Source organism: Manis javanica, chromosome 1, assembly GCF_040802235.1.
Source record: "Manis javanica isolate MJ-LG chromosome 1, MJ_LKY, whole genome shotgun sequence".
In the NCBI taxonomy this organism is placed as follows: Eukaryota; Metazoa; Chordata; class Mammalia; order Pholidota; family Manidae; genus Manis; species Manis javanica.
In genome coordinates this window covers 180,405,538-180,420,795 of record NC_133156.1, presented here as the reverse complement: position 1 = coordinate 180,420,795, position 15,258 = coordinate 180,405,538, and the positions used below count along the sequence as shown (strand labels likewise).

General features: G+C 41.2%; 2 protein-coding genes across 12 annotated transcripts in view; one reads left to right on the top strand and one right to left on the bottom strand.

The window, feature by feature from the left end:
* Positions 1–1,701: 1,701 nt before the first annotated feature.
* On the top strand, positions 1,702–11,530 carry MTHFD2 (methylenetetrahydrofolate dehydrogenase (NADP+ dependent) 2, methenyltetrahydrofolate cyclohydrolase). Of its 2 annotated transcripts, none has more exons than XM_073211231.1 (8): positions 1,702–1,847; positions 5,187–5,371; positions 6,503–6,625; positions 7,025–7,177; positions 7,624–7,731; positions 8,739–8,840; positions 9,189–9,314; positions 10,357–11,530. In XM_073211231.1, the coding sequence occupies exons 1-8, from the start codon at positions 1,747–1,749 to the stop codon at positions 10,518–10,520; spliced, it is 1,062 nt and encodes a 353-aa protein (XP_073067332.1). In that variant the 5' UTR covers positions 1,702–1,746; the 3' UTR covers positions 10,521–11,530. The 2 variants fall into 2 exon arrangements, with proteins under 2 accessions (XP_073067332.1, XP_017524172.1); XM_017668683.2 differs by having other exon boundaries at positions 1,703–1,847; positions 8,739–8,831.
* Positions 11,531–12,244: 714 nt separating this feature from the next.
* SLC4A5 (solute carrier family 4 member 5) overlaps positions 12,245–15,258 on the bottom strand; it is an 81,616-nt gene continuing 78,602 nt past the window's right edge. For 6 of the 10 annotated variants that reach the window (XM_037027221.2, XM_037027217.2, XM_037027224.2 and 3 more), the window contains one exon: positions 12,245–14,156. In XM_037027221.2, the coding sequence (XP_036883116.2) occupies positions 13,991–14,156 (166 nt within the window). In that variant the 3' untranslated portion in view covers positions 12,245–13,990. The remainder of the gene's footprint in view (positions 14,157–15,258) is intronic. The other 4 variants (XM_073211227.1, XM_037027218.2, XM_037027220.2 and 1 more) reach the window with 1 other exon arrangement.

The window sequence follows — 15,258 nt, the reverse complement described above, 5'->3', positions numbered from 1 at the left end:
TCAGGTTGGGGTTTTTTTTTTCTTGGGTAGTTTTTTGATTACCACTTCAATTTCTTTGCTGGTAATTGGTTTGTTTAGATTTTGTGTTTCTTCCTTGGTCAGTCTTGGAAGGTTGTATTTTTCTAGGAAGTTGTCCATTTCTTCTAGGTTTTCCAGCTTCTTAGCATATAGGTTTTCATAGTATTTTTCTTTTTGACAAATTTAATTGTCATGTCTAGACTCCTTTAATCTAGAACTATTCTTCATTCTTTGTCTTTCATCACCTTGATAGTTTTGAAGAATGCAAGCTGCTTTTTTTGTAGAATGTCTCCCAGTTTGGACCTGTCTGATATGTCCTTGTCATTGGATTAAGATCTACTAGGATAGTCCAAATTTTCAAGAATAGGACTTTTCCTGGACTGTTTTAACATTCCAAGTCTGTGAATTCTCCTCCCAAAGTGTAAATGAGAAATCTGTAACATCTTTTAGGAAACTCATTGGTTTAGGAAAATAATTCAATTTTCAGACTTGATAAGTATTATGAAGTGATGTGTCCTCAATGCAACGCATCTGGGAGCACATAATGTGTATTTGTCATATTATTGGTGGTGTTAACTTTGACCTGTTGGTTAAGGCAGTGACCTCCAGGGTCCTCCACTGTAAATTTACCATTTTCCCTCTTTGTATTTTTTTTCCACCAGGGAATCATTTCTTTTTAACACATTGCTGGTCACATAGGAAATCCAATCCTGCTATCCTGATGCAGGCAACAGACAAGAGAAACATAGCTGAGGAAGAGTACAGAAAGGAAGTGTTCTTCAGGAAGCTATTGAACATCTTCAGAGCCTGAACAGTTTGTTGTCTCCTGGGTCCCTTAGGTTGTCAGGAATTCCAATCTGGGGAGATCTATCTGTGCGCTAGGTGAGACCTCAACCCCGAACAGGGTTCTTTACTCTGATCAAGAAAGAACTCATGAGTAGGTCAAGCAGGTACAAGCGGAGAGTAGTCTAATAAGGCAAAAGTACACACTCAAGGAGGGGGTGCAGGCGTGCTCTAGAGATGGGCAGCCCCCCTTTCCTTTGCTTTTAATAAGCATTTTGTGGGGGAGACACTTTGAGACTATGCAAATAGAGTAGCCAGATAAAATACAGGGAACCCAGTTTCATTCAAATTTCAGAAAACCACCAAATACTTCGTTAAGTATGATCCCCTCCTACCAAATTATTTATCTATAACTCAGTTGGGTATCTTGTGTTTTTTTTTTGGCAAGATATGACAATCCTATATGTAAATATTTTGTCCCTCATCAGCTTCACCCAGTTGTTTTGGTGTCCATTGATGATTATGAATTAATTTTGATTATGATTTTACCAAATAGTTATTTTCTAACTCCATCATTCTTTTACATTTATTAGTTGGTATCCTATCCGCCTGTCTTTTTATCCACTCTTTACCATGCCTGGCACACAGTAGGCGCTCAGATATTTGTTCAAGCAATGAATGAACGAACTCTAGCTCTCTGGCCCGGCTTCTGCAGCAGCAGCGCCTGGAAGGGGCTTGCCCTCTTCAGCCAATCACGGCGTGCTACCGAGGCTTCCCAGCCGTTTGGGGCTTCGGTGCTGGCTCTTCTTGCTCCAATCACAGGCAGGGCTTTCCTGAGCAGAGACCAACGGCTGCCGGTGGGGGGCGGGGCCTACCACGCGGCCGCGGTATAACTGGGCTGCCCGCGCGCGCGCTTCTCTCCTGGCGCAGACACCCGCACAAACCATGGGTGTTCCTTCGGTAGTGTCCACGTTGGCCGCCCGGCTGCTTCGGCCCGCACAGAACTGCCGCCTCCACCATTGCCCCTTACACCTCTCGGCAGTCAGGTAAGGGGCGGGATGTGGGGCAGCGCCGAAAGCCCGGGGAATCGAGGGCTGGGGGGCCTCCCAGGCTCCGGAGGGCGCCGAGGGACGTCCTTCCTGAGCATCTCCGTCCCGGGCGGTAGTGGCCACCGGGAGGGGTGTGGCGGGGCGACGTGGCAGCCCGGCGCTGCCGTAGCCTGAGACCTGGGCGCTCGCTCCGCGGGGTGAGCGAGTGCCGGTAGTCCGCTTTTGGAGGAAGCCCGTCGCCCGCAGGCTCGGGGCGTCGCCCTCTCTGGGGGCCTTTCCGGCGCGGGACGGGGCCCAAGGTTCCGAACGAAGGCGCGGGCGGCTCTGGGGCGCCCCGATCTGCGCGGGAACGTACGGAGGCTACCGGCCGGAACCTGCCGACAGCCTTTGGCGGTGATGCCGAGAGTCGTCTTGCGGAAAGCCTGGCAGGGTTCTGAATGAGCAGCCTTCGGCGCGCTGCCTCTTCCCGGGACCCTAGCGGCGGAGGGGGTGGTTGCAGTCTGATGAAATCCCCGAGCCGGCTTGCCGCGGGGTACCAGCCCTTCCTCCTTCCCCAGAAGGTGGATGTGGCTCGCGCTGCGCTCCAAGCTGATCCTTTCCCTCCCAAGGGAACAAATGTGCTGTGGTCCGCAGGGCTTCCACTGCAGCCTAACGCGAGCTGGTCAGTGCCAGGCTGAGTAAACTCAAGTGCTAAATTCCCGGGAGGAGGAGAGGGGTAGCTCTGCGTTTGCGAAGGGAGGTAATGGGTTTTCCCTGATCTTTCTGGACCTCACACTCCCATTGCTAGACCTAGGTTGAAGAGTCTTTGGGGATGGGGTGAGCTGTGATTTCTCTCCGTAAATCTGTACACTATCCCTTCCATCTTTAGAGCCTTTGCATTGCCAGAGACCTAAGCCTTGTAACAGCAGCCCCTTCTTTCACCCACTGTGCTAGGCTGTGGAATTTTAGAGAGAACTTCTTTCTCTAGAGGAACTCACCTATCTGTCACGAGCCAGAACCGTGTGTAATTTCCATTCAATGTAAAAATGTTATTAGAGACACTGCCAAGGTTCTTTTGGAGCACAGAATGCAGTTGGTGCATTCTTGGAAGACTTGTGAGGAGACACCAAGGCTTTTCTCAGTCTGACCTTAATCTGTCCTCAGTTCCATCTCTCATTGTTGTTTTCCTCCCTCTCTCCCCACTTCCTGAGTTCTGGCCACACGTGCCTGTGGCTTTCAGGAGTGAAAGGAGATTGATAAACATCCTCTAATTCGCGACCTAAAGAACTGGGCCGGTTTGCTAACTCTCTAGTGATAAACGCGCTCCTTTCTCCGTGAGTCAGTAGGCTTCCACATCTCTGAAGGCGATGCTCCCTTTGGTATTTACGGTTCTGTATTGCTTTGATCACTGCTGGCTGGTAAATGTAAAATAATGTCTTTTTAAAAATATGAGTCTGAATGTATTTCTTTTCTGGGGCAGAAGGTATTGGTGTGAGGGTTTTAGGAACATAAACTTATGGTTAGAGGGATAGTACTGCAGTCTAGGAGACAATGGAGTGAGGGAAAAATGGACTTTGGAGGCGAGGTTTGCATTTGGATCTTGTTTCTACTGTCCTCAGTTTCCCCTTCTGTATAACAATTACGGTAACAGCCCCAAGGTAACTGAGAGTACTGTATGCGGAACTCTTAGCAAAATACCTAGTGTTTAATAGATGTTTGTTCCATCTCTCTTTGTGTCTTTCTTCACTCATTACCACTCCATTAATTACTGGCTTTCATGACTGACAATGAAGTAGTAGATGACAGAACTCTTCCCAAAATAACCTGATCCTGAATTCTGAAATGCACCTGGTATTTATTCATGGAAAATTACAGTACTGTGGGGCTTTTGAATTAGGAGGAAAGTGAAGATGCTCCTGACTTGGATTTTAGTTTTGAATTTCATTTAAACAATCCTCTTGACTTCTTTCTAGTCTTTTCATTCATAATTTTAAAGGAAATTTTCTAAACATCTCTGTGAAAACACTTAATTCCTAAATAGGTGTTAACTAATACAGTTAATATGTTTTGGACTCCCTGTGGGACTGAGCTGAGTCTCTGTGTTCATTCTTGGGTAGCAGTTACTTTCTCTGCCCTTTGGCAAAAGGTGATGGGAAATGAGGTAATGCCTCACTCTCTGGACTGCACGTCACCTTTTGCTGAGTCGTGGCCTGCAGAGGAGGTGTATCATTAGAAATAGTCACTGTGCTATGGCTTTGTTTTTGGTTCCTGTTACTCTTTGACAGTTTTGTTTTTTCTTTTTTAAGCAAATTGGCATGACGCTCAGAATCTGCCTTTGGGACTTGGAACACTAGGTTCTCCCAGAACTCTGTGTCCTTAACTTTAGTATATTAGTCTTAGCTCAGATGTGCTGCTACAGTTTTCTCTAAGTTTATTGCTTTAAAAGGAACTTATTAATGAATTGTGATCTAAGTGCTTCTTACTGAATATATATATCCTCATGAGTGTATAAATATGTGTGTGTGTGCAAGTTTGACCAAGAAAAGAGAATAAGAAATTAATTCTTATTGAAAGTGTATGCCTGGCACTTTATATATGTTATTTCATTCAGTACAGATCACTGTCCTAAACCCTTTTTAAGTAGTCTTTCAGTCTGTAGTGTTCAGGGTTGGGAATATATTTCTGGCCTGGGGTGGGTAATGTTGCCAGCGGTATTTGTATCAGCAAAGCCCTTTTAATGAAGTCCCCCTCAGCTCTAATTCTGAAATGGATTTGTAAATATGAACATGTTTGCAATTCTTTAATATATCATGGGTATATATGATATGCTATAATGTATTTTGTGCTATTCTGGTACTGTTACATAAAATTAGGGTAAAAGTATTTGGTTTGCTATAAAATTATCTTCTTAATACCTCCCAAGATGCAAATACAGATTAATAGAAGGTTTAGATACAAAATTATTGCATTATATCAGACATTAAACCAGACATTGAGATCTGGCTTAAAGTAGGCACTTAATCATAATGCAAATGGAAAGCAGGTATTAAAGGCTTAAGGACTGTTAAAGCTTTAAAATTCCATTTTAACAAACAGTGGTTTGTGTACTAATCATATCTGATCATACAAGATACCCAGTACCTTGATATTATCCCTGAGAATTGAATATCTGTTACAAAGGGAAATTATGTCAATATTTCAATCAATTGCATGTTTCATTGGTCTTGAGGTTGGAGCGTTCATTCCTCATGACACCAAAGACAGGAATCTAAAGGGAGAGCCTGTTTTGTAGTCTGATCTTTACTTTTTACAAGAATTTAAGCTAGCTGGTTTTGTGGACTCTGTTGCCCTCTGCAGAAATGAAGCTGTTGTCATTTCTGGAAGGAAACTTGCCCAGCAGATCAAGCAGGAAGTGCATCAAGAGGTGGAAGAGTGGGTGGCATCGGGCAACAAACGGCCCTACTTGAGTGTGGTTCTGGTTGGCGAGAATCCAGCGAGTCACTCCTATGTCCTCAACAAAACCAGGGCAGCTGCAGATGTGGGTATGTGTTGCTCTCAGACCCTGACAGCTGTTAAATTAAGGCTTATTCGAGGCAAACCCCACTGTAGTTTGTTATTTCTTTTTCTGATTAGGAAAACCAAGCAGAGGAGCTAATGTTATTGAACTATATCCAAAATTTTGTCATAAAAAAATTAGGCTGTTTCGATTGGGGAAGCTTATAGACTAGGACAGAAGGAATATGGTTGGTAACCTTGGTGTCTTCCAGATTGTAAGCCAAATTCTGTCCTTCATCTTAACATTTGACTAGTGACCTTGCTCACGGTTTAATGTTGCTTTTCTTGAGCAATAATGTTTCTCTGACTGACACGTTTGAGCATTTGATTGAGGAGACCTCACTGATGTGGCCTAGAAGAGACAGACTCACAGATTTGAAGGAAATGATTCTGACTTCTGGGAAACAGTTTTTGGCTTCTCCACCAGTTGCTTCCAAAGCCAATTGAATCATGCAGCTTAGAAGTGGTTGGGGTCTTGAGCAGAAACCATGGGTCTGGGTGATTGGAGGTTTTGTGTTGTAGGTTTCCCTATGCCATAGACTCAGTGTGACAGTAGCCCAGAGGTCGGGGGCTGAATTGTGCCTCTGAGTCTCATCTGCGGGTCAGTGGTCTGAGCCCTGTGTACACTTCCCTTCTGAGAGGCAGTGAAATCCCTGGTGTGGCTGGCGGTGTTACTGGACTGTGAGCCCTTGGTATACTCTATTCTTTATCACTGAGAATTGAGGCCTCCCACCCTTTTCACTGAAAAACCTTTAGAACCTCTAGAAACTAGCAATTGATGGCTTTTTAGGACATTGAGAAGGAAGCATGGTGCAGTGGAAAGACCTGGGCTTCGGAACTGTACAGATTGGCTTTGTCACTAGCTGGCTTGTGTTTCAAGTTCATGGAGCCTCAGTTTTCTTGTTCATAAAATGGTGTAGAATAATGTATAGAAAGTGTCAAGCTTGCATTCTCTAGTGTATGTATTTGTGAGTTACTTTTTAGGTTCCTTGTGAACCAATTCAAGCTTTTCAGGGTGGATATGATAATAAAAACCTCTGGTAGAAGACTGCAGAGGAACCATAGCAGTACTCCTTAAATGGCTCGATAGTTTTCTTGACCTTGAAATTTTCTCACAGGAATCAACAGTGAGACGATTGTGAAACCAGCTTCAATTTCAGAGGAAGAACTGTTGAATTTAATCAGTAAACTAAATAATGATGATAATGTAGACGGCCTCCTTGTTCAGCTACCTCTCCCAGGTAAGTGTGGACTCCACCATTTAAAATGATTTCTGAGTTGTGGAAAGCTTGGTGACTTTGTGCACCTTGCCCCCGTGTGGATTTGACTTAAAGTGGAGGTAAACTCAAAAGAGAATGAATGTTTTATTAGATATGGGACAGACCTACGCAGAATGTCAGTTATTGAGATCCTGATACAAAGGACAGTGGAGGGAAGTAGTTCATGCTAGAGGACTCTGGCTTTGATATCCACATTTGGTTTGACTTTGCTCCATGTGTGTTCCTTCTGTGCAGATGAAGTATATCATGAGGCAAGTGTTAGAAGGGGAACAGGTTTGCGCACAAAACCAGATAGGCTGGAGTTCAGCAGTGCTAACCATGCAGCAGTGACTTAAGGCCATTCTCTGATTTCTTATTCAGACCACATTGATGAGAGAAAGATCTGCAATGCTGTTTCTCCAGACAAGGACGTTGATGGCTTTCATGTAATTAATGTCGGGCGAATGTGTTTGGACCAGTATTCCATGTTACCAGCTACCCCATGGGGCGTGTGGGAAATAATTAAGCGAACTGGTAGGTATATCCCACAGTTGCGTGTCTGTGTTTATATTGTAAAAGCAGTACTGGGAAATGGCAAAAATTTATGCAGTAACAAAGAGTGGAAACTCCCCCCACATCCTCTGGTCCTGCTCCGCAGAGCCTCCTCTCTTAGCAGCTGCCTGACATTGTTTCTGCTATTTAATCCAGAAGCCTCCCTATAAGCTTTGTGAGTTTATAAGCTTTAATGGGGGTGATAGTGAACATTCCTATGACATTTTACAGCTTACAGGGTACTTTCTCTTTTAGCCTTCACTATGTGTAGCACATGACAGGTCTAGTTGACTGTGAGGCAGTTAGAGACTTCTTTCATTTTAATAATTAGATTCACGTCCAAGGCCACCTGCCTTTCTTTTCCTTTGGTTCTCATTCTAAGCTTGTCTGGCACTACTTTTAATGCAAATACATATATTCTTTCATAGGTATCCCAACCCTAGGGAAGAATGTGGTTGTGGCTGGAAGGTCAAAAAATGTTGGAATGCCCATCGCAATGTTACTGCACACAGATGGGGCGCATGAGCGCCCTGGAGGTAAGGAAATTGCTTCCACAGAAATGTTGTCCTCTCCCCTACAGGAGAACCTTCAGAGGCTGTGCTGAGGGTGTTGGGAAGTATGAACTTTGTAAACTTTGTGTTTGTTGTGACTTTGTTAACAGATAGCTGGGGAGTAACCTTTGTAGGGAGAAGCTGTACTCAGTGTCACCTGAGAGTTTACTTTATATTCCTTTATTATGGGACCAGTTCAGAAATGGATATGGCTCAGAAATAAATTTTGGGTTTTGAGTATAAATATGGTTGCAGGTAATTAGAAACCATGGGTCTGGGTGATTGGAGGTTTTGTGTTGTAGGTTTCCCTATGCCATAGACTCAGTGTGACAGTAGCCCAGAGGTGGGGGGCTGAATTCTGCCTCTGAAAAAACAAAATGCCATTCCATTTGTCATTCCCCCGGGAATGGTACTGTGAGCTGCCACTTATAGCTTTGGTAAGAAGCAGTTCTTATTCAAAGTTAGTATCCCATTCTGCATTTGGTAGAAAACGTCTTAGAGCATTGCAAAGGATTAATTGATATGACTGTCACATATCATGTCAAGTTCTGTTAATTTGTCTGAGAAAAAGCCTCATAAATCTGTTATCACATGGGATTATCATATGACCTTTTATGATTATATCAGATATAATAGCAAAACTGTATTTCCAGGTATCTTCCAGTATACTTTTTCAAAAAATTTTGAGTAATTCTAGTGATATTTTGCTCAGAAAAGGTAAAATTCCTGAAGAGCTGTTAAATAGTATAAGTAATAAACTTAATTATATATGACACCAAAGGGTAGAGCTAGGACCAAGGGATAGAGGTTATAAGAAATCAGGCATTAATTTTTAAACAGTAAATAACCATTAGCTGCCTAGAAAATGTGGCACATAAATTAAGTCAGTCATTTTCTCAGAGACAGTGAATTTCTACAATGGTTTGACCAAGTGAGACTTAACCCAACCCCAGCTCTAATTCAGAAATCCAGACCTATTTCTGAACATGCAGGTGATGCCACTGTTACAATATCACATCGCTACACTCCCAAAGAGCAGCTGAAGAAGCACACGATTCTTGCAGATATTGTGGTCTCGGCTGCAGGTAAGACAGGTGGGCATCAGAAGGGTTGAGGCTGCACCTCTGACCTTAGAATGTGTCTGCCTCGCTGCCATTCCATTCATCATTCCCCCTGGAATGGTACTGTGAGCTGCCTAAAGACAGGAGGGAGGTGTGCATGGGGAATTGGTTTCTGGCATCCCGTTATACAATGTTATTTCTAAGGCCTCAAGTGTTTTTACCTACTATGTGAAATTCAAATGGTTCCTTGGTTAATAGCTTTTATAGATTTTTATAAAACAAGCTAATTAATTCCTCCAGGCCTCTTAGAATTGAATTTAGATAAGAATCTGACAGGTGGAGCCTTCTTTTCAGTACTAAACTGCTCATCTCCATTTCCAGGCATTCCAAACTTGATCACAGCAGATATGATCAAGGAAGGAGCAACCGTCATTGATGTGGGAATAAATAGAATTCAGGATCCCATAACTGCCAAACCCAAATTGGTTGGAGATGTGGATTTTGAAGGTAAATGGTATAACTTTTTTAAAATGTAAAATTTATAAGTACTGCTTTTAATGGACATTTAGGAAAGATCATTTTACTTTCACTTCTAAACTTGTGTTATCCTGGTAGTACCATTTTAAAGTGCATTCCACAAGAATTAAGAGAAGACATTTAAGTAATTACAGCCATTCTAGAATCATTTAAGGTGTTTATATCATAAAATTATGGAGAGCAGGTATAAACTTTCCAGGGAGTTATTTATTTTTTTCCTTAGGACTTTCATAATTGAAATAGCTTCATGACTTATAGCAAGTCTGAAAATGTAATGAAGTGATTTTACTAAACTACTTAATTTCCTAACCAGTGTTATAAATTTCTCATTTTTGTATTGAGAGGAGAGATCACAAACCTGGAATGTTAAAAATGGTCCAGGAAAAAGCCATATTCCTAAAATTTTGGAATATGCTAGTAGATTCCTCCTTTCAGTTCTTAAGGTATCATATTCATCTAAATTTTATGTTGATAACCTATTTCTAGCTTTTTGTTTCTACATTTTTTGTTAGACACAAGCCCAGTATTTTTACCTTTAAGATTGGTTTAAAAAATCATGACTTCTCACTTTCCAGAAATTTATTTTACTTGGTGCTTTGGGCAAACAGAATAGTTAAGTAAAAATTGAGTAAAATTAAGAAAGTATTGTAGGTAAATAATTAAAAGAGGTATCTTATTATTATAGTAACACCTCCATCCAGTTAATCTACTGAGATGTTTCTTAAGTTGATTTAATGTGGAGGAAAAAATGTGGCTGGTAAATTATATAGGTTATTAGATGTATTCTATTCATTGAGTAGCTCTCCTTCATACATGCGTGTTATTTTATTGATATGTTCAAAAGCCTCTACTTTTGAGTAATATTGATGTGATTTTTTTATGAGTTTGAGGCTTATGAAGGTGCGTGTATATCTCACTGCTTTTTCTGTGAATGCTTCTTCCGTGATGTGTTAAAATATGTACATTTCCTTTGCCATAATTAAATCAGTCCACCAATCTTGTTTCTATGTAGGAGTCAGGAAGAAAGCTGGTTACATCACTCCAGTCCCTGGGGGTGTTGGTCCCATGACAGTGGCAATGCTAATGAAGAATACCATTATTGCTGCCAAAAAGGTGCTGAGGCCTGAAGAGCGGGAAGTACTGAAGCCTAAGGAACTTGGAGTAGCAACTAATTAACTGTTACATCTGTTGTGTCATGAACAGCACTCCAAGCCAGTTCAAGAGGCAACACAGGCCAAACGAAATGCAATATTTTTTAATTTATTCTACTGAAATGATTTAAAATGATGCTTTGTATTTATTGAAAGTGTAAATGGGTGGGTGTTTGTGCACACAGCCCTGCAGTACCTCACCAGAGAGCATGCCAGGATCCTGCTGGGTCATGCGATCTAACCAAGAGACGCCATTAACCTAGTGATTGACATGGGGAACATGGTCACATTGAGAATGGATGCTGAGCTTTGTCAAGCCACTTTAGGTTACATTTGCCTTTCTAGGATTGCATTTCCCAAGTGCTATTCCAGTAAGAGTTGGTACTCACTTTGGGTTCCAAACCTTTTGAGTTCAGCTGATCAAACCAAAGGAACAATGTTGTTAGAGAAAAATAGGGAAAAGGTAAAAAGTAAGAAATGGTGACTGAACAGAAAAAAGGTACTCTAATTTATGTATGTACTGTTTGCTAACTAGAAGAAAATCTACATGTTAGTATCCTAAGCTGTCATTTGGTGGTTTAGTCATGGGAAAGTGTTTAAGATTGTTTCATGTGCTATTAGTCCTCATTTTATGTGTGCTACCATTCACGAGGTCTCCCCATTTTAGTTTTCTAGGATTGGAAGGCTTAATTTATAGATGATTTGTATGTATTATCATATTGGCTTTTCCTATATCCTTTAAACTTCACTGTTAATTTTTTGTACTGTTGAGGGTGTCTGTATGGTCTTTTTGATATATCTGGAAACCTATTTTTGAAATACAAAACTTGGACTTGATAATATTAGGGCAGCTTATGTAAGTATGCACCTTGCTTTTCCACCAAAGAATTGTCAGCAGCTGCCTGCTTTTCACTGATGCACCTGTTGGCTTTCCCAGTGGGTTTTTGAGAGCTTGAGTTAATACTGAATTTAATCAGACTTGCTGATTAAAGGTTTTTGTTTTGTTTTTTTTAAATAAAGCACTTCTGACTGGTGTGGAATGAGTTTCTGAAATACTATATCTTCCTGCTACTGTATTAGTTGTGACCTTACCTTACTTACTTTATCTCATTGGATGTGATTGATCTAGGCATTTCTATATTTGGTGGCACCCAATTGTATGCCTTAAACAAACGGGTTCAAAGAGCTGTTGGGAAACCAGCCTAGTTCTTTTACTCTTACATCCCAATGGGTTGTGCCAGCTAGGGGGTTAATCCATAAGATTCATTTAAGTGGTTAGTCTTGTTCAGGCTGCTTTCTAAACCATTCTGAGTGTTTCCTAAACCATGTATTCAATTCACACATTGTTAAATTTACAAAGGACTTCTTGATGTGCTTGCCAAGTTTTATATATATATGTAATTTTTTTTTTCAATGTGTGTTTTGACTTGACAGATTGGAAGGTATTTGCCACACACATTTTGAGGCTAGGATAGATTCCCTGTGTGTTTGCCACCAGGGCTGTGTATTTTGGCTTTCACTGCAGACAGAAGCAGGTCCTGCTCCAGGCAGCTTGAGGCAGAAAGAGAAAGGAAAACAATGGGGAGTTGACCTACTCCTTCGTTCCTTTGCCAGCTACCTTTATTCTTTCGATAGTTTTCTGGAGATGAAAGGTGATAGTTTACTGGAAATGTTTTTGTGAGGTGTAGCTGGGGTATATAACGTAATGTAATCTGACAACTCACGTAAATTATTAAGCATAGAGCAAGATGAGCAGACAGGATTAAATTTTATTTAATTGTAGTCACAAGTGGAAAAAAGTACTGACCTAACGCATGGAGAAGTAACAATAGGTCAACTTGTTAAAAGCTATTGAAATTAAAATGTTCATGTACATACAAAATGTAAATGACATAAGGTGGAAAATTATAACGATCAATTTACAACAACTAGCATAGTTTTCCAACTTGTTTGATTGATCAAGCACATTTACTTCTGAATCCATAACATTTCTACAGTTTGGGCAAAGTGATAGTGGAAATAGCCAAGTTTTAAAACTGAAATGTTAAGTGTAGATGGTTAGCTCTCCCAGGTGCAGATGAAGATAAAGAATTTATACTTAAATTCAGGTGGTATTTGTGGATTAGTGAGCAGCCAAGTAATTCAGTTGCTGTGAGTAGAAGTGGTAGAGGTTTAGAGCTTTACTACCTCTTGGCAGTATCCCTTGGAAAGGAGCTGAGATTTTATTTAATAAACACTTATTGAGAGTGTTCCATGTATCAGGCACTGTATTACGCCTTGGGGATTACAGAGGCAGTTAACTGCCCCGGTACTCAGGGTGTTAATTAATGATCTAGTGTTTTTGTCTTTTAAAAATACAAAGGACTATAAAACGCACCTGCATTTGTGTCTTGAGTAAATGTAGTAACTCTAACCAAAGTGATTTACTCGAGATTCAAATCTATAGTTGTTTCAGAGCAGATAAATGTCAAATGCATTGTGGCCGTCCAGCACATAGTGGGTGTTTATTAAATGTGGGTTGAAGATAGACTGATCTTAAATCCATGAGGAAAGGATTTGCTTCATTATTAATGGGTTTAATTTACCCAATATACTTCCAATCATTCCTTTAAAATACTAGTCTAATAACTGCAAAGTTAACAATCTTCCAAAATTTGACATTAGCTCTGCCTAACATGCAATGTTAGTGCGAATGGGAGTTTTGACTTTTATTAGGCCATTGAAAACTTGCAGGAAGGACCTACCAGAATACATAGAGAAAATTTTCCTGAGTGAAAACCAGTGATTTTAATTTAAAGCATCATTTTGTTGATTTAACATGTGGTTTGAAATTCCACTTTAACAAGAACTCTCTTTAAAAAAACATTTATCTACTCAAACATGTTGGTTCTTTCACTGACAGACGTCTGGAACTGACTTCTCAATATGGGAAAGAAAGCCCCAGTTACACTCCTGTGCTGGGACAAGGCCCGTAATGCAGGTAGTTCAAGCTTGTCATACAACCCTTAGAAAACTGAAGAATATGGAGAGCAAAGAAGACAACTTTTTTTTTTCAGATGTTTCTTAATATGCAAAATTGCAAACTTTCCAGCCTTGGTCTGTTGAAGTATGAGCATTTTAACAGTTCTTCCAAAGACCATTTAGATACATTAAAATCTAACCTTAAAATAAAAATTACTATTGCCCCATTATCTTAGCTATGCTTTTAGGGAGCAAGCATTCTTTTTGTTTCAAGAAATGTTACAATTTCTACGCTGGACTGCATTTTAACATAAAGTATAACATTTAGCTTTAGTTGTGTTCATAACTACAAATGGACGAGAAGAGCTTTGCTTGAAATTAGGACTTTTCATGGATAGCTCTCCAGTTCTCTATCAGGCAGAGTACTTACTCTGGTATAAATAAGGAAGCAGGCTCTGAGAAGGGTTTTGGCCCAGACCCTCACAATGAAGACTACACCATGCCCTCCTCGCCCTTTCTAGGGGAAGTGGGATCCTAGAGGGTGGTCTCACTGCCAGCTTCGCTTCCATATCTGTCCATGTCTGTGAAGTCACAGTCTGACTCCATGTCTATCTTTACCTGTGGCACCATGAACACTGGGCTCTGTGAGTAGTTGAAAGTAGGTGAAGCTGGACAGGAAATCTTGAAGTGCAGGGTGATACTGAACAAGAAAAAGGAAGAAAAAATGATGTTGGTGTTTTTAACGCTATCCTCCAGAACAGCCCTCTAATGCAAATAGTTCTGTCTTTGCTTGTGGACTCAACACATCATGGGAATGAGCAGTGTCCTAAGTGGCCTTCAACTGTCATCATTTAGCCACGTTTCAACCTATTTACACTGCTGTCAAGGTGAACTTTCTAGATCACACAACTGCCTGTGGTTTCCTATTTAAAAGATAGACTCCAAGTTCCTTAGCCTGGCAAGGCTATGCCCTCACCTGTCGACTTCCAGTTGACTGACCTATCCATCTTGCTCTTTGCTGTGTGTGCGTTTCAAACAGTGCTGTGGGCTTGTTCCCACGGCCTGAAATGCCCTTTTTTCTCTTCTCACTCGGTATCTCTGGCAGACTCCTATCATTGTTCCTAGACTCTCCAGATGAGGCAATTCCCTTCCTTACAGCGCTGTCCTTTCTCTGATGAGTGCATTATGGTTCTTGGCACACGGCACTGTCTTTGTTAACAGGTTTGTCTTTCTATATCCCTAGCCATTAAGCATCGTGCCTGGTAGAGCACAGATGCATACTCCGTTCAATTAGATCATGCGGCTGAGCCTTTATCTTCACTGAAATGGAATCCTGTTATTTAGTAATCTCTGCTTCCAACTACTTTCATAAATTAGTAGAACCAGTGTAGCTGGTTGGTGCCATCACCAGTTAGCAAATTTCATGCATTTCTGACCTTGTCCCATGCTTGTGTAATTTAACAGGTTTTTGGATATGCCCTATCCTGGTCCAAATTCTCTCTCCATTGACTGACATTGGGGCAATTAGGGATTCGGTTTAGTGTAGGCAACTTTAAGATGAAAATAAAGATAGATTGTTGCTTTTTCTCCTGACACATTTACAAGATCAGTGGCATTAAGGGTGTAGGTGGGATGAGAAGGCAGGCAGAGCCATAATCTGGACAGGTCACACTCCTGGGCTTAGAGTGGCCTTGGGCCTGCTGCTCAAGGAGGCTTATACTGGTGATAAATCTCTCTTCTTATCCAGCAGTGTGATAACAGCTTTGACTCAACTCAGAAGGTCCTGTACATGTTTTCTAAAA